Source organism: Gymnoscopelus microlampas (assembly GCF_963454915.1).
Source record: "Gymnoscopelus microlampas genome assembly, chromosome: 22".
NCBI classification, from domain to species: domain Eukaryota; kingdom Metazoa; phylum Chordata; class Actinopteri; order Myctophiformes; family Myctophidae; genus Gymnoscopelus; species Gymnoscopelus microlampas.
Window position 1 is genome coordinate 7,951,909 of NC_139959.1, and position 22,264 is coordinate 7,974,172.

A 22,264-nucleotide genomic window follows, 5' to 3' on the forward strand; every position below is an offset into this window, starting at 1 on the left:
CAAGAGGGGCTGACTGAGCTGGTTTGTTGGTTTGTGCCAAATTACATGATATAATTCCCTCATGGCTATGGATGGATATCACATTTGGTCCTCGAGGTTGGGACGGATGGACGGATGGACGGATGTATGGATGTATGGATGTATGGATGTACAGAGGAACCAAAAACATTATTTCTCCGACCACGGCTGTCTGCCATGGTGGCATAAAAAAAAGTCATATAGACTCTATAGTAGTAGTAGCATTTCTGACTAAATGGAGCTAATTGAATCTTTGGGTTTCGGGGAAGGTATCAAGTATTTTCAATTCAAAAGGCACAAGACCAAGTAAAGACATAAGTCAAGTCCAATCGAGTTGCAAGTCTTTTTTAATTTTGTCAAGTCGAGTCTAATCACCAAATTTGTGACTCGAGTCTGACTTGAGTCCATGTCATGTGACTTGAGTCCACACATATTCTTCATACATTATTACACTGATAACAATAACTGCATTTACCAACTGCAGGAGAACCTGAGTGTAGTCAAGTCATCGAGTTACAAAATGATATGAGGCTAATTAGGCCATGGGTACAAGCAAAGAGGTGTGGGAAAAATAGCCAGTGCGTGGAATTTATAGGGTGACTGTGGGGCCTCCACACCAAGCTGGAAGGGCTAAACAGATAAGATCACATTCCACATTCTCCCCTTCTACTGTGACAGTGACCATGACAGAACTAATGTTAGAACCTTCCACCTCAGCAGTCAGTACCATCTCAACATTACATAGCTCATGGATCTAGCTTCCACCATGACTCAGCCAGGGAATACGCAGAGTCGCAGACAGACGGCACACATTTCAGTCCAAAAACAAAAAGTGTAGCCAGGCTTGCAGGGTGCGTCCTCTCCTCTTAAGACACAGTCAATCGCAAAGGCAAGTTGTCTTATCTAACAAAGAGCAGTAGTAAATAGACAGTATGAGTCATTGCATATGAGCACTCCCAGTCCAGCTGGGTGAAGAAAATACCTAAACAAAATGTCTTAACAAGCCACCACTCTACAAGGGCATGTATTGATATGTTCAAAAAGCGGGAGAATACATGCATACAGTAGGTGCATGGGGATGATAAACTGGCACAAAGTCAAACTTACAAGAGTCTAACGAGAGATAAGACACATTATGCAAAGGCTGACTGTAGTGTACCTTCACAATTGTAACAAACACTGTTACCAACATTCCACTGCACACATACAAGGGCATGTAACAAATTCCTTGCATTGAATCTTGAATCACTTCATGGCTCATTTTTGTCCTTCATGCTGACGCTCTTTTGGTAGACAAGAAGCCTTCATGCTCATTATCAGAAGTCTGAATACCGTAATACAGTCAGTTTTACTGATTAAGAACATTTAAGAGCACAAGGCAATGGTGACATGCCAGTCTTTTTTGCAAGTGCGTTGGGGGATCCCAACATGCACGACTACAGCATTTCACACAGGCTTGATGATATCTGAGTGCAACTGGAGTCAGTTCAAGAGAGGCTCTACTCGGGTATAGTCATGATTATCCATGTCAGTTGACTGACACTGTGCTTTTTAACACCAATGTTTAATTAATACACAGTTAACACATTGAAAATAGCACTACACGCATACAAGTTCCCCTGCTGCACCTAATAAATCCAAGGAAATACAGATACTACCATCTGAGCACAACCAAAGTGGTTGTAAAGTTCATTCCAAGTGTGACATAACCTCGGCTCAGATTAACCAGCTACAGCTGATCGCATAAGACAGAAGGATCAGTATAACTATGAACACTGTGTGAGTGTCTGAGCGCCACCTGCTAGTGACAGGTAGGTGAGACGGCAGTAATATGCTTAGTCAAGCATAGCGGATCTGGTTCAGGCCAAGTGTTGACATGTAATATTCAGATGCGTGTGTTGGACAGCCTTGGTACTGAACCAGCTGTGACAGGTTTGACATTACATTGAGGGAATTCAGTGAATGACGTTACACAGCAATGGACCCTGTTGACTTGAAATGGGTTGCTAAAGGGAGCTATGTTTAATGTTATTATTATATTATGTTAAAGTTTTGCTCTACAGACATCAGGAAATAACAATCGAGCCACAAATCATTGTGGCGATGTAGCCTTGGATCAAGACTATCATATATGTATTTTATCGATTCTGACAATTGCATATCTATCATAGATACGAAAACAAAAGTCAGACTCAATAAAACATATCTATGATAGTCTTGATCCAAGGCTAGTGGCGATGGAATGTTTACAACTCTGTCATAGTTACACAGAAACACTGAGAGCAGAGAACGTGCACAATCAAATCAAATTAAAACTGATATTAATATACAGCATTGGATCTCAAGGGGTCCTTGAGACTGGTCTGTAACTATGAACCCCTACATGTGGGTCCATGCTAGCCTTGGATCAAGACTATCATAGATGCATTTTATCGATTTTGACATTTGCATATCTATGATAGTCTTAGGGGCTGCACCCCACAGAGCGCCCTGGACTTTCACCAGGAAAGTCCGTATTTCTCCGTACAAGTACAAATGCAAAATACAAGGTGCTTACCCGGTAGCCCCGGATGTTAACTAGGCATTCGGAATCTTTGCGCATTGTATTAGTCCATATTTTACGATAGATATGTGTTTTAATCCCGTCTGTGGCCGAACGCCATTCCCCCCTTGTTTACTTCCTGTTTACATTGAGTGTTATTCTGGCTTTCACAGGATGCGCCCGTCACTACAGACCATTGAGGAATACAGGGAACTTCAGGCAGAATCCTACACAGACGGGATTAACACACATATCTATTGAGAAATACGGGCTAATACCTTGCTCACGGCCTCCTAACGTTGAGTTAACACCCGGGGCTACGGTCAGCACTTTATATGATTTGTTTTGTACATGTGCGGAGAAGTACTGGCTCTCCGCGCGGATGTCCAGTGACTATGAGGGGGTGAAGCCCAAGACCATAGATACGACTAGCTCCATAAAGAACCTCTCCACTTGAGGTTCTTTATGGAGCTAAGATACGACAGTAAAAGTCAGACTCGATCAAATACATCTATGATAGTCTTGATCCAAGGCTAGGTCCATGCCGTGGCCTAATGCATGTCAAATTGGGGGGGGTCGTCCTTGGAATAACAATGGCTGAGAATCACTGTTTATACATCATTGTAATGAATAGATCTACTCTGTACGACACAGTGTGTATACAAGTTAGCACTGCAGCAGAGGACGTTCCGTTAGCATTGGTTAGCATGTTTAGCTGCCTGTCAGTCAGTCAGTGGGGTTTATATATATTTACCATGTACTCTCGCACTTGGCTGTGGAAATTCTGCTCTCTGATAGTCACGTCGTCTTCTTCCATTCTTCATGTTGGAAATAATGCAAAACTAACACACTCTACTACATAGTAGTCGCTCGTACTGTACGGTCAGTGTGTACAGTATGTATGTGTCGTGTGTGTGTGACTGGCAGCTTTGCATCAGACAGTTTTTTTTTACAACGACAGTTAGCCGCTCAACAAAATAACGCCCCAAAATAAATGACGTTTACATTGTGCGACCGTACGTCAGGGTTGCCATGTCCACGTATTATAAGCGACTTTGGGCTTGTTTTTCTTCTGTGAAGTTGTAAATAATAATGGGTTGCGTTTTTTTGTGTGGCTTGTTTCTAAAGTGTAGTTGCTTATTTACGGGGCCAGAGCTCAGCTCTGGACCTGTTTTGTTATTGGCAGTATTCTGTCACTTCTTCTGCCACTTTTCGCAGTTCTGGCTGAACCGTGCAGTCGCTTTTTACGAAACTCGGCCATATGGTAGATGGTCATGAAAAACGATCATCAAGAAATAATTCTCACAATCTTTCGTCCAAAGGTGGCGCTATAGCACTCAATTGAAAATGGCAACTTTGAACAGGTACAACTCATGCCCTGTTTGACCTAGAGCCATGAAACTTGGAAACACATATGCGTCTCCTCATGCTGAACAACTTTCACCCTCTGACTTTTGACCTCTGACCCTTAGATCTCCCACCATTTTGAATTATATGAAAAACAGTCATTGGCTCCTAACTTCTGCATTTTTTCACTTATGGAAAATCCGCTCCCTATTTTATGTCGGCAGAGGTCCAAAGTTCAAGTGTTAAACGTTTCGTGCAGATTGCTCCAAAATCCCAGGATTCCATAGATTTTAACTATTGCAGTTTTATGAAAATTATTCATCTGCGCCTAAAACATACATGCAGACTCACATTTCTTTGAAACTTTGCAGAAATGTACAGGGTCATTCCAAATATCACTGAAACCAATCTTACTCCAATTGGCCAAAAGGGGGCGCTATAGCAATTTTTTGAAAAGGCAGACTTTAAACAGGCATAAGTCATGCCTCGTTTGGCCGAAAGTCGTGAAACTTGCTTACACATGTGCCTTGACTCATGAGGAACACACGTATCAATTTGACCATTAAGCTCCGCCCTTAGATTTTCCGCAATTTTGAGCAGTTTGAAAAATACTTGTTTTTGCCAGTTCTGGCTTAACCGTGCATACGCTTTTTACGAAACTCGGCCATATGGTAGATGCTCATGAAAAACTACCAAGAAATAATTCTCACACTCATTCGTCAAAGGGTGGCGCTATAGCACTCAATTGAAAGTGCCAACTTTGAACAGGTACAACTCATGCCCTGTTTGACCTACAGCCATGAAACTTCAATACACACATGCGTCTCTTCATGCCCGACAACTTTCGTGGTCTGACTTTTGACCTCTGACCTTTAGATCGCCCACCATTTTGAATTATATGAAAAACAGCCATTTTGTCGGCAAAGGTCCTAAGTTCATGTGTAAAATGTTTTGTGCAGATTACTCAAAAATCCCAGGAGGAAATAGATTTTAACTATTTTTTTGAAGTTTTTTTTTGCAGTTTTATGAAAATTATTCATCTGCCCCTAACACATACATGCAAGACTCACATTTCTTTGAAACGTTGCAGTAATGTAGAGAGTCATTCCAAATATCACTGAAACCAATCTCACTCCAATTGGCCAAAGGGGGGCGCTATAGCAATTTTTTGAAAATGCAAACTTTAAACAGGCAAAAGTCATGCCTCATTTGGCCGAAAGTCGTGAAACTTGCTTACACTTGTGCCTTGACTCATGAGGAACACATCTATCGCTTTGACCAGAAAGCTTAGATTGTCCGCAATTTTGAGCAGTTTGAAAAACACTTAAACCCAGGATTTTTCAGCTATTTGCGTGAAACTGTATCATCTGTGTGATCTCCTTTTTCACAGTTACTTGTCTGTTGGGCCAATGGCGTCTCCCTTAAATGAAGCCTCACAATCTCAAGGTCGCCAGTTCAAGCCTCACTTGATGCAGACTTAATTTAAGTTGAATTGCAAACAACATGACTGTATCAATGAATACATGTGCAAATGATAAAGATAACCTGAAATGCTTATTTGAGAGTACGTTTTTTCAACGTATGACATACTTCATTCTGAAAATAGCTGATCTACAATCTCACAACTTTTCATGGTTTGTGAGCTTGTAGATCGGCTACTTTCACTAGTTTTGGTTCTGAGGAGATGTACAATTTCTTCATTGGTAAATGCTTTGTGAACGAGTGATCTTAGTGTTAGTGAAACAGGGGCTTGGTTCATGAAAGAAGGCAAGAGTTTATGATCCTCAACAGACAATATCAGCCTGGACAAAGCTATAGCACTATAGGTAGTGTTGCAGCCTATTAGTCTGAAGGTTGAGAGTTCTAATCCTGTTAATGGCAATAGGTTGAGATGTCCAATCAAACCATTATGTTTCCATCTCTCTCTCTCATCAATCTATTGTTTCCATGTCACTCTCTCTCTCTCTTCAATCTATTCCGTTTCCATGTCTCTCTCTCTCTCTCTCTCTCTCTCTCTCTCTCTCTCTCTCTCTCTCTCTCTCTCTCTCTCTCTCTATTCACTGGCCCCGTATTATCGCTGCTTGCAGCTATATTTTGGGCTTGTTTCCTCAATGCTGTTTAAACCAGTGGTTCAGTTTCAAGTCAAGGACCCCCAAATTATATGTATTAAATTAAATATGTATTTGTCTGCAGACCATACCCCCATCTGAAAACATGTTATACCAGGGACCCCCCCATACAAGATTTGTGTTGTTAAAATGTTTAAAAAATAGTCCACATTTTTCAAAATGTCTTCAAGATTTAAAAAAAAAGAGCCAATCTACAAGCTCACATCGTGTCGCATCGCGACGCGTTGTGAACTTGAAGATCGGCTATTTTCAATGTTTAAATGGCGAAGTGCGGCTCGCTTCTTTTGGGCTTATTTTCCTAGACCTTGTTGCTTGTTTGTTTCTCTCTCAAAAATCTGGCAACGCTGGTGACCGTACGTCACCATTCCGCGACGTGACAACAGCGACACCCTGGAAGAGAATTGTCACATGTGTTGTTTGGGTTCAACCTCATGTAAACACATGTGTACAACATCATCTAACCAACTAATGTGGTTATTATCAACATATTACATATTATAAGATTACAGCATATTACGTTTCAGAAACGCTTTGTTTCACACAGTTTAGTTAGTTAGGTTTGCATTTGTTAAAGGTAGGTGATGAGACTCTCCTTCTGCTGGTTGGTTTAAGTTGGGTTTCTAAACCTTAGCCAGTGAATCTTAACTGTTGATCAACATTTTTTGGGCTTATAGTTTATTTAAAAAATGAAAGGCAGAGGAGGGAAAAGGGGGGCGAACGTAAAAAAGAAGAAGAAGATGGACGGGATGCTGAGAAAGTACATGGAGTCAGTGGACGATTTCGTTCAAAGCAAAGGTGGGGATGAGGATGGGGAAGAAGAAGTAGAAAACGACGACCGTTTGAGATTTGTGAAGAAAAAGAAAGGTCGGAGAGAGCTACGAAAAGAGAAGAGGAAAATGAAAAAAGCAAGCATGAAGAGTCATTATGAGGGTAAATTCAACCTCATGCAGCCTCAGGGTGATGGTGACGATTCTTTAAAACCAGCTGATGATGCTGAGCCACATTCAATGGAGAAGAAAGTGCAGGAGAAGCCAAAGAAAGCGGTGTCAAAAACTCCTCAAAACAAGTCGACCGATGCTAAAACAGATAAATCTGAGCATTCCAAAGCACAACCAACACAGAAGAAAGGAAAGAAAACTAACAAACTTCAAGAATCCAGAAATAAGGCTCTCTTGGAGGCCAACGAGGAGGAGGACAGAGAAATCAAGAAGATGGAGCGTTTACTCGGGTACAATAAGAGAAGAAACAAGAAGACCCTCCCGCAGTCCTTCGCCCTGGATGGACTCGATTACATCCATGCCGTACTTAACTCTGGAACTGCCAGTGTGGCGATGTTTGATGATGATGATGACACGGACATGGTCAAAGAGAACCTGGAAAAGCTTGAAAAGAGTGACTCTGACATGTCAGGCGAAGAAGGGGAAGATATGACAGACGACGAGTCTGTAAACGAAGGCAGTGAAAACGACAGTGATGAGGATCTGGATGGAGAGACGGATGATGAAGAGAATGAAGATGAGGAGGAGGAGGAAGATGATGATGGGATGATGGAGGAAGAGGAAGCAGAGGGAGATGAGATGGAGGCAGAAGATGAGCTGGGTGAGGGTGGAGCAGCACACCTGGCCAGTGGAAGTGAAGGGGAAGTGGAGGAAGGCACAGATGTCCTCCAGACTAAGCCAGTATATGTAAGTTCAGAAACTTTTAATGTTTATTAGATACGCTTGCAAGCCCCCTTTTGTTTGTTTATTTGTTTGAAATTAGCTGATCTACAAGTTCACAGCTTATAGATCTGCTATTATCGAAAAAAAACTTCCACCTATAATCACATGCCCAAAATGGGGATGTCAGGGTTAAAGATGATGAGCTTCTTGAGCTGCACATTTATGCTGCACAAATTAAACTTGAAATGACATCTTCCAACATTTAGGTCACTTCTACGGCAGGCAAGTACGTGCCCCCTCACTTGCGTGACACTGGAGACGATAAGCGCAAAGCTGAGCTTGTAAAACTGAAGAGGAATGTCAAAGGTCTGCTGAACAGGTACACACCACATTAATACTTCCTTACCCCTCCGGTCAATAGGTCCTGATATTAGTTTTCCGCAATATATTTTTGTTTAGCCAAAAAGCTGAGGCCAGTCACAGCAGTTCTGCAGCAGGGAGCACAGTGGGAAAAGGTGCACAGACCATGCTGTTAGATAGGGCTATGTAACTAAATATGTTTGCTTAGCAAAATCATTGAGACTAATTGTCTTCACAGTAAAATAATAATTTTGCCCAAAGTCAGGGAGCCCTTGTACCCCCACCCCCAATTATTTAACCTGCCAGAAAAAGCTCTTAGATTCCTTTGAAGATATAGTGCTTGTTTTTTTCTTGAATATATTCTTTTGGAGTTTACTCACAAGGCAAAGACCACACAGTTATCAACGGTTGCTCTTTCTACACTACATTATAAATCAAAGGCCATCTGAAATGCACAGACACTGTGCTTCGATAGTGATATTGTTGCTGAGGTGGAAACCTCATACTGTATGTCCAAAACTGTTACTTTTCAGGATTCAAATTCCAAAATTGCAAAAATATCCAATCTGCAAGCTCAAAACGCCCGCATCGCGACACATTTTGAGCTTCTAGATCTGCTATTTGTGCAACTTTTATATGACACAAAACATCAAAATATTAAATATGGAGATGAGAAATTTTTGCCTGGAGACCGCAACAATATGATATTTGAGCCCTCATCCAACCTTCCCAGGCTGAGTGAGCCCAACATGGCGTCCATCAGCAGCCAGCTGGAGCAGTTGTACATGACCACCAGCAGGAAGGACATGAATGACATCCTCACGGAGGTGCTGCTGGCGGCCTGCGTCACCCCTGCCCTGATGCCTGACAGACTGCTCATGGAGCACATCCTACTGATCAGCATCCTCCATCATGCTGTGGGCCTGGAGGTAGGTTCACCTTGCCTAGTTCCAGACCATAGACCCCGCCCACTCTCTGAGTTCAGTCTGATAATCAGGCTAAGGTTCACCCCTTAAACCCCCTAGACTTCAGTAAACTTGGAACTGAATTGGCTCTCTACTTGGACCGCTTTTTTCCCGTCTACACCAAATCACCGATCTACAAGCTCTCGATGCGTTGTGGGCTTGTAGATTGTGGGCTATTTTTGGCTGATGTTCCCCCCGGAATATGGATGCGGGGGTTCGAGTGGTTAAGTGCTACACTTTGCATTCAAATCCTCCATTCTTGTTATTCAATAATAAGATATATAATATATATCAAATAATATATTATATCAAATAATAAGATATGTGTGAAACAGTTCTATTTATTCACATAGGCTTTTTTTCCCCAATGGAAAATTCTAATATTGAGTTCATATCTGTTAGATGTAATTCTTACCATGATGTTACCACAGATGTTATATTGCAGGTCATGGCTTTTTGGTGACCTTAGGTCACTGTCTGCTCTACTGATAAGAGATCCCTGAAGTGTGGGTTTTATTTTCTTTCCCCAGCCTGTGTGTGAGAGAAGTCAATAGTTGCAATTAACCAAAGAATGGACATTAGGCCTTGGATTATTTATTAGGTGTAGCCTAAAAGGGGATTGCCGGCTTTGTAAGCTAATGCCCTTTTCTAACGTGACATCTAATACCTTAGGTTTCCTTTACTTAAGGTGTATTAGCATTGTTATCTCTTTCGTATGTTGACTCTCCATCCTGTAAGTGACCACACACAGTCTCATTACTAAAACAAGTCAACACACAGTCAGCAGTCAATAGCTAACCACTTTCAACCTGATGTCCCTATTTTGGGCACGTCATTAGGTGGCAATTGTCAAACATTTTCAAGAACACAACACAATTAGCAGATATACAAGCTCATGCAACCAGTTGTGAGGTATTTTCAACAAATTATTGTGCTTAAGTGGCTAACAAGGTAAGGCATTATTTTGTGATTTAAAATATGTTTTTATAGGTTTGCCTTTTTAGTGAAGTAAATACAATTTACAATTGCACATATAAACATGCATGCATACAGTAGTCAGATACCATTTACCTGTATTAACCAATTAAGTCTTATTTTAGACTTCCTCTATTTGAAACATCGCCACAACGTGTTTTGAGCATGTAGATTTTATATTTTCTAAATTGTTTGAACATTTTTACCTATAATCACTAGGCCTGTCACAATTATTACATAATCGTCTAATCGCAATTATTTTTATATAATCGCAATTATTTTTGCATAATCGTCATAATCAATTCCATGTTAAAATGTCATATTTAAAATAAAATAAAACGCGTTTTGAGCTTATAGATCGGCTATTTCCACTATTAATGTTTATCATATCTGCCCTGTGAAACTTTTGTTTCCGAAAGCTAAAAGCCAAACAGAAATGTAATTTTTATTCATAATGTTCCATTAATTTTTAATTTTCAACGACAGAAACACAATTAAATCGTTTATCACAATTATTTGAGTGATTATTTGAGTGATAATTAATCGTCAACTTAAATTTGTAATCGTGACAGCCCTAATAATCACATGCCCAACATATGGACGGCAGGATTAAAGTGGTTAAATTGTGCCATTTTACCATTTTGTAGGTGGGAGCCAATTTCCTGGAGACGGTGGTACGCAGGTTTGATGAGCGGTACAAGAACCCAGATGGAGGCAAAGAGAGTGACAATCTGGTGGCCATGGTGGCTCACATGTACAATTTCCAAGTTGTCCATTCGCTGCTCATCTTCGACATCCTAAAGGTGCTAGTGGGGAACTTTACAGAAAAGGACATTGAGCTTGCACTGTTTGTGCTGAAGACTGTTGGCTTCGCCTTGCGGAAAGACGACCCACTGGCCCTCAAAGAACTAATCTCTGATGCTCAGCGCAAGGCCAATGATGCTGGGTCCTCATTTAAGGATCAAACGAGGGTAAAACATTGATTACTAAAGCAGATAAGGAGCTTTAACCTTTAGGCAAGAATTACTAAATTACTGACTTTCTGTGCATTCAAATTCTAATTGTAAGCTATTCCATATGGAAGAAATTGCCAACTCCACACAGTTAAGTCCTCTACACAGTTCAGAGAGATGAAGGTGATTTGATTGCAGTGGCGTGCACAGACACTTTGAGGGGCAGGTGCTCAAGTAAATGATATCTTTTTTTGTTAACTTGGTCTGCTCTTTTTTTCCCTCTACACCAATACCTGCGCTGCGAGGCGTTGTGGGCTTGTAGATCGGCTATTTTTGGCTAAAGTTCTCCTCAGAAAAGGGATGCTAGGTTTCGAGTGGTTATGGTAAAAAGAAAAATCATATCACATAAAGATTTGGCGGACCCCCTGTAGTAACTCTGAGGACCCCCTGTTGAAGACCCCTGCTGTAAACTGGAAAAAAAAAAAAAAAAAAAAACTTTTTTTTTTTTTTTCCAAAAGGGCACTTCTGGTCAAGAGGGCAAAGGGCAGGTGCTCTAGCACCACCTAGAGTCTATCTGTGCACGTCCCTGTTTGATTGTATATCTGTTACTGTCATGAAGGTGTTAACCAGGTTTCATGTCATTTGTGATCATGATCTCAGGTGCGCTTCATGTTGGAAACCATGATGGCTCTGAAGAACAATGACATGCGGAAGATCCCAGGCTATGACCCAGAGCCAGTAGAGAAACTCAGGAAGCTGCAGAGAACACTGGTACATCATATTCATTATTTCATCTCCTTAAATAAGTCATATTATACCAGAGTGGATTGAAATGGTTTGTTGACTTGACCTTTCTACCGGAAGTAGAAGAAACACCTCAGGGTTTAAAGGAGTAGTTCACTGATCCAAAAAATGACTTATTGTCTCCGCCAGGCCGAAGGCGTGGCCGAGACTATGTTTTACACCCTGTCCGTCCTTCCGTCCAAGCTTACCTCGCCAATGTAGTAAACAGATAAAAAAAAGAAGAAAGAAAATAAGTAAAAAAATATATAATGATTATCATTAATAATAAGTCATTATAGAACAAATATCAGGGCTAGTCAGAAAACACCGAAACTGTGTAATCTAGTATGTTCTGTATATAATTGCATACTGTATTTATTTTAGCTATATATAAATAGTTCAGGGACTTTATTGGCTTTGGAATCTGTAATCTATAGCTGTCCTTGATTAAGTTTAACATAGTGGTCACTGATCATACTGTGTGTTATTTTTATGTTATTGGTAGTTTATTTTCTTTCTATTTGTCCAGTGAAAATTGGTAGCTCTCACTTACACCACCAGGGGGCCTCAAAGGTCCACCTTACAAACTCGATGTCTAGTAGAACCTGGTTGTTGATGGTCCCATTCAGAATTAATCTTAATTTGCACCAGTGTATTTTAATTGCCTGTTTAATTTGTAATGGGCTTTACAAGCAGTGTCTGTCCAGTAAACACTACATGATGAATGTGTAACCCAGTGGTGTAAAGTAACTAAGTACATTTAGTCATGGGGCTGTACTTAAGTACAATGTTGAGGCACTTTTACTTTACTTGAGTAATTCATTTTCTTTTCAATACTTTATACTTCTACTCCACTACATCTCAGGGGCAAATATTACACTTTACATTACTCCACAACATGTATCTGGCAGGTTTAGATACTAGTTTGCAGATTTTGATTATTAATACAAAACATATATTAACCATTTAAGCTCTATTTTATACTTTCTACTTATATACTTATATACTAATCTACAGCTCCACATCACGTCGCATGAGCTTGTTTGTAGATCTGCTATTTTCAGAAAAGTTCTACACATTTTTGAAAAGTTTGAGTACTTTTACTTTGGTACTGCAAGTATATTTCGATGACAACACTTTTGTAGTTTTACTCAAGTAAATGTTTTAATTTAGGCCTTTTACTTCAAATAAGAGTGTTTTTATATTATAGTATTGCTTTGATTGATTGATTGAAAAAAATGTAAAACAGCACAATTATATTTAAAATACTTTGTCTAACAGGTCCGTTCATGAAAGTCCTTGCGGTCTTGTTTCCAACGAGGGCCTTGGTATTCAATTCATAGACATATATAGTGGCACCACAACCTACAGTGCTACCTCTACTTCAGTAAAACAAATCTGAGTACTTCTTCCACCACTGTGCGTAACCCCAGATCAAGCAGAGTGCTGCAGGCAGTGACATGAAGATGAGGGTCTCCTTGGAGAACCTCCTGGCTGCAGACCAGGTTGGACGCTGGTGGATAGTTGGATCCTCATGGAGTGGACGACCCATGATCAACGACCAGGGGAACATGCCAGTCGTAGAGCCCACCGCTGAAGGAAAGGTACACCCACCCTCTGACAATCCACTCACAATCCTCAGTAACCCAATCCTCAGTGTCTAGAAAGCATCTAGTGTAACCACTTTAACCATTATTTTATACTTTGGCTATTCAACTACTTTGGCTATTCAAAAATAGCAGATATACAAGCTCATAGCATGAGCTTGTATATCTGCTATTTTTGAATAGCCAAAGACATCAAAAAATGACACAGATGCTTTCCCGGTCTTAATGGGTTAAGACCTGAGGCGACAAATTCTACAAATGCCTTCTAAATCAGTAGTTCTTAACTGTAAAGTTAATTACAATTAACTTAACAGTTGCCCCAGGATAGATCTATAGGGCTAAATGAAAAATGTATTTTAATATAGTATGTATGCATTGCTATGCTATTTGAAAAAACACGCTGTACCTTTACAATGACATTGTATTTATTTCAATTTGGCTGTTTTTGAGATTCATTTTTTGTATAGATTTATAATTTACATCCCAATGTTTGCTGGCTAATACCATACAGTAGTCACTCTTGATGTACTGTAACTATCAAGCTGTGCTGATGATACTTATCCTTGACAATTCAACTGCATCATTCCATTGTCTGCACTGTTCAGTTTAGTGCCAAAGTATTGGACATGGCCAGGAAACAGAGAATGAACACAGAGGTCAGGAGAAACATCTTCTGTGTGGTGATGACCAGTGAGGACTACCTGGATGCATTTGAAAAACTCCTGAGGTACAGTAATAAGGTCATTGATTCTGATGTGATGTCTATTTGGTTAAAGGCAATATTTCAGTGTGGACTTAAGGTTCTGCTGTTTCTCTGTTTTGCATTGTGTGTGAAGGATGGGTCTGAAGGAGCAGCAGGAGAGAGAGATAGTCCGCGTTCTGATCGACTGCTGCCTGCAGGAGAAGACCTTCAATGCTTTCTATGCCGTGCTTGGAGAGAAGTTCTGCTCCCACGACAGACGCTTCCAGGTAGCGCTGTGTGCACTGCAGTCTATTGACCTCTCTCTGGACAGATTGAATTTACAGAACAATGTGAAAAGTGCAATAGCAAAATAATTATGTATAATTATGATTGTATTCTTGTCTTGTGTTTCACTGTGGAAAAGGCGTCTACACGTCAAGACATTGTCAGGCAATCGGGCCGTCTGAAAGCGCCTGTGCCCGATAATCGGCCATATGTTGTTCGTTGTGTACCGCTCCGGTAATAGTCATGCACTAGTGGGGCCGAACTACACGATTATTAAATCTTTAAATCTGTGGTGGGACTCTTTGGGAAGGCAGAACATTTCACTTGCATTTGCCCTAGTGCAGGCAGCTCTAGGACAGCACACATCGAGAGAGAAAGACAGAGTGAGTGTGAGAGAGAGAGAGAGATATCACTCAACCAAAACTCAGGCACTTCACGCATAAACTATTTTATGGAACACACTCATTTCTGGCAACAACAAAAAAAACATCCCAATTGATAAGATGACAGACATTCTTTTACTTGTAATCCTTGATATAGCTCCTCTAGTGAGTTTTGTGCCCATATATGATCTGGGTCAAACATGACACAGCAGAAAGGTACAAACAGCCTGGAAAAGCTCATGAAAGCTCACAGCGGACCACCATGTAAACTCTTTGCTTCTCCAGTTTAATGTCAAAGTCAATGTCAGTGTTGCAGGAACAAAACTCACTTGTAAAACTCCGCCCACTGTAGGGGTGTGTTCGACAACAACTCAAAGAGCTACATTCATTACAGACTCATGCGAGGATTATAACATTATTCATTCATGTATTCGCCCAGTATGGTAAGGAGATTTATTTCCTGTCACGCAGGCGCAGAACAGTGCCATCAACTGATTGTCAGCTGTAGTCTGTGCAGCAGTGGTGTGTTCTACCGTGTTACGCTATATACGTAGTGTGACCTGCAGAAAAGAATCTTAGCCAAGCATAGCCCTCTACTAACCATTTCATCCATTGAAAACACACTAGCGTATCTCCACGACCACACGCATGTCGTGCAGGGAATGATTATCGCATCCCTCAGAAAAAAACACACTACTGCTGTGTGTTTGGAGCAACCTTTAAACATGACCTACTGATGCCAGATTTTACTTATAAACAAATAAAAATAAACAACTGGGATAGATTTTTTTATTCTAGGCAAAGGTTTACGAAAATAGCATGTTGTATAGGTCGGCTATTTTTGCTACCTTTTACTCATGTTAATTTATGAAAAAAGTTATTATTGGAGTTTAGAGAAAATGTAACAATATAGCAAGACTTATTGAATATTGGTCCATAAATAGCATAGCTGTCATTAGTGGCTTATTTTATCATGTATGCTGTTGTAATGTATGTATATACTGCAGTACGTGTATGTGGCCTTATATATTGACATCTCATCTCATAGACCCATTATTAGTCATTGCTGGTGGCTTTTTACTGAATATAACTAACATACTTTAAGCTACAGAGGACAATAAAATCTGACCACCCAGACTCCCCACTACATGTTGCCTGTCTGTGACCGGCAGGTCACCTTAACTACAGTGTGGGAGCCTCTAACACCTCTCTCCTCTGACGCTGTATTTGACTTAAACCGACTGCAAACAATGGAGGTGACGCCACGCTTCCTCCCTAGCTGACCCGCAGGCCACTGGTCCATATCAGACACTGATAACCATTGTCCCCATCAAAGGGCTTCAGTCAGACCTGCTGGGAAATTTAGTTTTTCTCGTGTAAGGTTGGACCTGGCTTATAGTGGATTGCCTGTGTTTGTGTGTGAGGGAGGAGATATTAGAGGAGATATTAAGAGTCATTACTGGCTATAGATCACTTGGCCATCATTGCAATCATTACACTCTGTATGCTAAAGTCAACTGGCCTGACTGCCCGTAGGCTGCCTCACTGGTACACCTTCATCTATAAATCAATCATTGGTCAGCTCCCTTTTTACCTTGGTTTAGGACTGGAACCATCAATTATTTTTGATTAGTCTGATTTACCGCTTATTGTCTATTTTATACTTTGTAGTACAATGGTATTTCACAAATGCGACACGTTGTGAGCTTGCAGATAAGCTATTTTCAGTATTTTGAGCAATTAAATCGATTAATTTGATTCGCTATTGCATCCCTACCTTAGTTCACAGACTTCATACATCACGACTACGTCAATCAAACTACGTTCACATGACTAACTCACTTCAGTACCCAGAACTGATTACCTGATCAAATAAACGTTAAATAAAATAAATAAAAGATTCCACTTACCTTTTCCTTTCTTTTGAATATTAATAGATTGTTAATGTGATAAATGAGTGAATTGGGGGGGTGCTTTCATAGCATATTTCAATTTACACTCTTTTGCATGTCTTATGTGATTTTGCGGCTCTAAATGATCACACCATGTACCCTCTCTGTGTTTCCCTAGATGACCTTTCAGTTCAGCCTGTGGGACAAGTTCAAAGAGCTGGCCAACCTTTCTAGCAGCACCTTCAGTAACCTGGTCCATCTGGTTACTCACGTCCTGCAGAGCAAGGCCCTGTCCATCTCCATACTCAAAGTGCGTGGCAGGATATTACATAATCGCCTAATTGCAATTATTTGAGATAATCGCAATCATTTTACATAATAGTTTCCATGTTGAGAAAGGTTCATACGTTTCAAAAAAGTGGTAATTGCAGATCTACAAGCTCACAACGTGCGTTGTGAGCTTGTAGATCGGCTATTTCCACTATTTTGACGACACATTTTAAGTGTAAAATGTAAAACTTTGCCCATGATACATATTTATTTAGATTATTGGTATCGGTCATTGTCAGTCATTTCTTTGTGTATTTAAGTATTTACGTTTTTGTCTTATCTGCCCCGTTCAACCTTTTGTTTACAAGGCCTAAAAGCCACACAATTAAATTGTTAATTGCAATTAATTTGTATGACAATTAATCGTCACGTAAATGTCATAATCGTGACAGCCCTAGATACTGCATCACTTGAGGATGGTTGCAGTCTGGCACAGTGATGCCTGTTTTGATGTCATGAATTGCACTGAACGAGAATCCTTATCGAGGTGTTGTTGATGTTTCTCTCTGTGTTTGTCTGTGTAGGCAATAGAGTTTGGAGAACTCGATAAGCCCAAGGTGCGTTTCTTGCGTCAAGTGTTAAGCAAGCTACTAAAGGAAAATGAGCCTGAGGAACTTGTCATTATATTTGGAAAGTGAGTATATTCTGTGTACATATTAGCCATACTGATATAAAAAATGAATACATCAATCAATGATATCCATGTGAAATAGAAAAATGAAGTGAACAGAGTAAAATGCTAATTTAATTTAATTAAGTCCTTCATTCCCTTTCATTTCTCAAACGTATACGTTTGCCCCTCGACCATGATGCCATCCTATTTGTCAGTGGTGTAAAGTAACTAAGTACATGTACTCAAGTACTGCACTTAAGTACAATTTTGAGGTATTTTTACTTTACTGGAGTATTTCCAATTTTCAGTACTTTTACTTCTACTCCACTACATCTCAGAGTCAAATATTGTACTTTTACTCCACTACAATTATTTGAAAACTTTAGTCACTACTTACTTTGAAGATTTTGAATATTATTACAAAAGATACATTAACCACTTCAACACTATATAATACTGTACTTTGGCTATTTGAAAATAGTCGGTCTACAAGCTCACAACGACGTGTTGTAGATCTGCTATTTTCAAAAGATTGTTTTTACGTATTGAACTTGTGAAATGGGACATTCTGCATAATGAGTTATTTTACTTTTGGTACTTTAACTATATTTCTGCATTGTGGTATTGCTATTTGCTACTAGTACTTCTTCCACCACCGCTATTCGTCTAAACCACTGTGTGAAAGTCTGAATCAATGTCCCTCGTTGTTTTCCATCCTCCAGGATTTCAGGCATTCCCAAGCTCGGAATGCTGCGAGAGGGCTTGAAGCTTTTCATCAGCCACTTCCTGCTGAAGAATGCCCAGTCCCAGGGACCAGCTGAGCAAGCAGCTCTGCTGACGGAGCGTGCCCAGGTCGCCACCCAGGCCATGGAGGCGAGAGAGGCCAAGCTCAGACTGTAAAACACACACGTGTGTACACACACACACACACACACACACACACACACACACACACCCCAGCACCGCAATATACGATATGTATATTTCCCCCCCAGAAAAGGGCTTACCCTTATGCAAAGAAAGACATTAACCCATTAAGACTTGAGGCCGATTCTACAAATGTCTTTGTAGAAACAGTTTTCTGAAAAATGTATTTTGCTATATCAGTGGTGCTCAAACTTTATCATGTCAAGGACCCCCAAGATTATATGCATTTGACGCGGACTCCCCTATCTCAAAATATTTAGCTCCAGGGACCCCCAGAAGCAAATATTTCAGTTAAAAAAATGTTTGCTTTGAAAATATGTATAGATATTCAAAGATTTGAAAACATTTTCACAATTGTTCAATAGCCAAAGTATAGAATATGGTTAAAAATGGTTAAAATGATTGTGACACAGATGCTTTCCCGGTTTTAATGGGTTAACGTATACACCAGCACCGCAATATACAATATATTTTTTTTTTCCCCAGAAAGGGGCTTACACTTATAAGAAAGACATTAAAATTAGTATTTGGCTATACTTAACTGTCTTTTTCATGTGGCGGTCCCTGTACAAATTTGTTATCATGGGTTTAGTAACAAAGATCCCTTCAACAATGTACCCCTTTCACTTTCAATTTGTAATATTTTCCCTTTAGCTGGGGTTAAATAACAATACACAATGCTCCCACACACATTATTGTTCTATAGCAACAGTTTATTATTATTGACAGAGTGATAAGCTTTTTAAAGCTTTTTTTTTTTTTCATATTTCAATAATCTATTATGTTGTCCATGATGCTGGTAATTGTATATTTGTACATAACCTGGTCATCAAATAGTTTGTTTCCACATCTATGCTACAGTGTATGCAGATTAACAAATAAACGATGATTTAATTAAATGCTAAAAGCGTATTTTACTTAAGCTGTTTACATAAAGGCATGACTTAATGTCCTTGTTTATGTGATGCTGTATTTTCTCTCTCAGATTTGATCATTCCCCTTACATCAGGTGTTTAGTACCACACTTTCCACTTACCATGCTTTCTAAGACAGCCCTGCGAGAACTCATGTTCAGCTCAACACAATTCATCACTGATTAATGTTTACTGTAAATTGGTTGATTTCCATAATTTATTCTCAAAAGAGTTTATATAACACGGTGAGGTTATATCTTCTGTGAGTTTGATGTAAACAAGGGAATCGGAACTGGTGGAGCTGTTCATTCACACTGTTGACACATCCCCCATGACATGACCCAGGGCTTTGATTCCAGGCTGTTCTTGTTGACTAGTTGACACAGTTGCCGCCTGCATGGTTAGCATAGCAGAGTCATTCTGTTACATTTGATGCAGGCTACTATTAATTAGCTCCATTTGCATGGCCTGCATCAATCTACGGGTGGGGGGGGGAGTGCGGTCAGAGGGTAAGAATCGGTCAGTGAGGGGTAATGTCCCTGCCTGGCATTAAACCTCTACAGTATCCTCTTGAAGGGAGTGAGGTGAAGTACCTAACTTATTTCAGAACCTGAAACCTGAAGGTTTATTCATCAAATACAAGGAACTCCACTTGGAGTTTTAAGCACATTATTGATTCAAAGACATAAAATAAGGTTGAATATTTATACAATTGTCTTTCATAATCATGTCTTATAGGTGAGAAGTGGGGTTAGCATGTAGTAAGCGTGTGATCAAATGCTTTCACTGCTGTTATAATACACTAATCTGAGTTCCCGAGAGGTTCTCGCATAAAAGCGGGAGGGGATACACTAACTAAAAGAGAATGGGGAACTTTGAGATAGAGAGATCACAATCACGTTACTGAGAAGTCCATATACTGGCTTTTGTCTGTAGTATGTGAGACATGCAGGTGAGGTGACATCAATGTTACCTGGACTGGTTGGGCTTGACCCTCAGTTGAACTTAGAGTGTGTCAGCTTAAACAAACAGCAAGATAAACAAGGACTAGGGTCCCTGAGCAGCCTAATTATCTTTTCTAATGACATGTAGCCTATAGGTTAATCAGTCCATGTTGATTACTGTGGGAAGTTAGTGAAGTGATTGAGGCACATAATGTCTTACCATTTAAGTTTTTTTTTTGCCATCTTTTGGGGCCTATACTTCGGTAAAACCGGTCTGGCCCTTTGTTTTCAAATCTGCTGCTTATGAGTCCTGTCATTAGACAGTGGATTAAAAAAATAAATAATATATGGCTGCATAATGATTTGTAAATTAGATAAACATAAATGACAATAACAAACAAAATGCGAGATAATTATTGCTCACTATCATCAGCACTGCAATGATAACTGGTGGGGTGCTCTGCCTTCTCTGCCTTTATGCACGATTGACACGTGTGGTAGAAAAGTTATTGCATAAAATAACTAAAAACATACAATAAATAACTCCGTATTTAGCCTATCTATATAGCAACTGATTTTAATCCTGAAAATGTGCTTGTATAGACAAGTGGTTGATTAACGGCCCGTTTCAATGGTTTATTAATACCAGCCCATTGCTACACTGGTGTGAAATGTTTCTCTCGTCTGAGTGACTGACTGCCGGCTTGTGTTTGCTCTCACTGCACGTTTGCACAGATCCGACGACAGCGCTATTAACAGTAATTCCCATGACCCGAGCAGTGTTGCCATGTCGGCTTAATATAAGCGACTTTGGGCTTATTGTTCTGTTAAGTTGCTTGTACGTATAGGTGGTTGCGTTTTTTGGGGTTTGTTTCTAAAATTAAGTTGCTTACTTCCATTTTTTTTTATTATTTAAACCAGTGGTTCTCAAATATTTTCATGAACATGTTTTGTGCCAGGGAGCATTTGTGTTGTTTCAAAACATATTCCAAATATTCCACATTTCATTGCAAGAGTTTTTAAAAATAGCAGATCTACAAGCTACTTCGGTAAAACCGGTCTGTAAAACCGAGCTTGTAGATCGCTCCGATGCATATCCTAACTATCCTATCCTTCCTATCGTATCGTATCCTAACTAATAGCCTACAAACGCTAAATGTGAGTATGTAGGAATAATAAATAAATAAATATTCACAATCAATCAATGTGTAGCTTATTGAGAAATGTATATGGCAACACAACAATATATGATCCATGCATAGGCTACACGCAATATGGGCAGGGCAACATTTATGACACACCCTTATGCACCATACACATTACATTTACATTGCGATTATTTTATTATTTAGACATTCAAATTATATTATCCTAATGGACTATAAAGGAGAACAAAAAACACAGGTGAAGATGTGATGTGAATCAATGCAGAGAAGGCACCTCTTCTGGAGATAGGCCTCTCAGTCAGATGGATGGGGGACAGACTCGGAGCCAGGCTAGGACAGACAGCCAGCACATTTTAAATCCTAGCCCCATAATAATAGTATATATAGCCTATATTCTATGCTACTAGATGTGAGGGCTGCACCTCTAAGGTCTAAAAGTGCTCTTGTGGCCTAGTTGCTTCTTTTGGCTTGTTTTCCTAGACCTGGTTGCTTATTTCTCTCACAAAATATGGCAACACTGGACCCGAGCTGTCAGAGCAAGGAGAAAAACAGCACGTCGCAGCGAACTGGAAAAGCTATTTTCTATTTCCTGTTACAAGTTCGAGGTGGACCTTGCGATCAAGCGAGATATGCACGTCAAATGTCAATAAAAATGTAATAGCATTGTGTAATATAAAACAAATTTATTTCACATTGTCTGCACCAATAGAGACGCTAAACAATAATTTAGCATGCAATCGGTATAACCATTTATAAATACAGTATAGAAAAATAAACATAACATTTTT

At 39.9% G+C, this 22,264-nt stretch overlaps 2 protein-coding genes across 2 annotated transcripts in view; one reads left to right on the forward strand and one right to left on the reverse strand.

The window, feature by feature from the left end:
• lmbr1 (limb development membrane protein 1) overlaps nucleotides 1–3,484 on the reverse strand; it is a 49,629-nt gene extending 46,145 nt beyond the window's left edge. Inside the window, exon 1 of the mRNA XM_084048901.1 lies at nucleotides 3,315–3,484. Coding sequence (XP_083905027.1) covers nucleotides 3,315–3,377 — 63 coding nt within the window. The 5' untranslated portion in view covers nucleotides 3,378–3,484. The remainder of the gene's footprint in view (nucleotides 1–3,314) is intronic.
• A 2,954-nt stretch (nucleotides 3,485–6,438) lies between these two features.
• On the forward strand, nucleotides 6,439–19,319 carry nom1 (nucleolar protein with MIF4G domain 1). Its single transcript, XM_084049177.1, has 11 exons — nucleotides 6,439–7,721; nucleotides 7,964–8,076; nucleotides 8,791–8,986; nucleotides 10,645–10,968; nucleotides 11,611–11,721; nucleotides 13,167–13,337; nucleotides 13,946–14,067; nucleotides 14,177–14,309; nucleotides 16,761–16,892; nucleotides 17,437–17,546; nucleotides 18,248–19,319. Exons 1-11 carry the CDS (start codon nucleotides 6,723–6,725, stop codon nucleotides 18,423–18,425), a joined length of 2,589 nt encoding a protein of 862 aa, XP_083905303.1. The 5' UTR covers nucleotides 6,439–6,722; the 3' UTR covers nucleotides 18,426–19,319.
• Nucleotides 19,320–22,264: the final 2,945 nt, after the last annotated feature.

Bases quoted from the DNA above. Each gene is read 5' to 3' on its own strand.
- nom1 (XM_084049177.1), top strand. From the start codon at position 6,723: ATGAAAGGCAGAGGAGGGAAAAGGGGGGCGAACGTAAAAAAGAAGAAG. The intron at 10,969-11,610 runs GTAAAACATTGA...TCATGATCTCAG, and splicing joins CATTTAAGGATCAAACGAGG to GTGCGCTTCATGTTGGAAAC. The intron at 14,068-14,176 runs GTACAGTAATAA...TTGTGTGTGAAG, and splicing joins GCATTTGAAAAACTCCTGAG to GATGGGTCTGAAGGAGCAGC.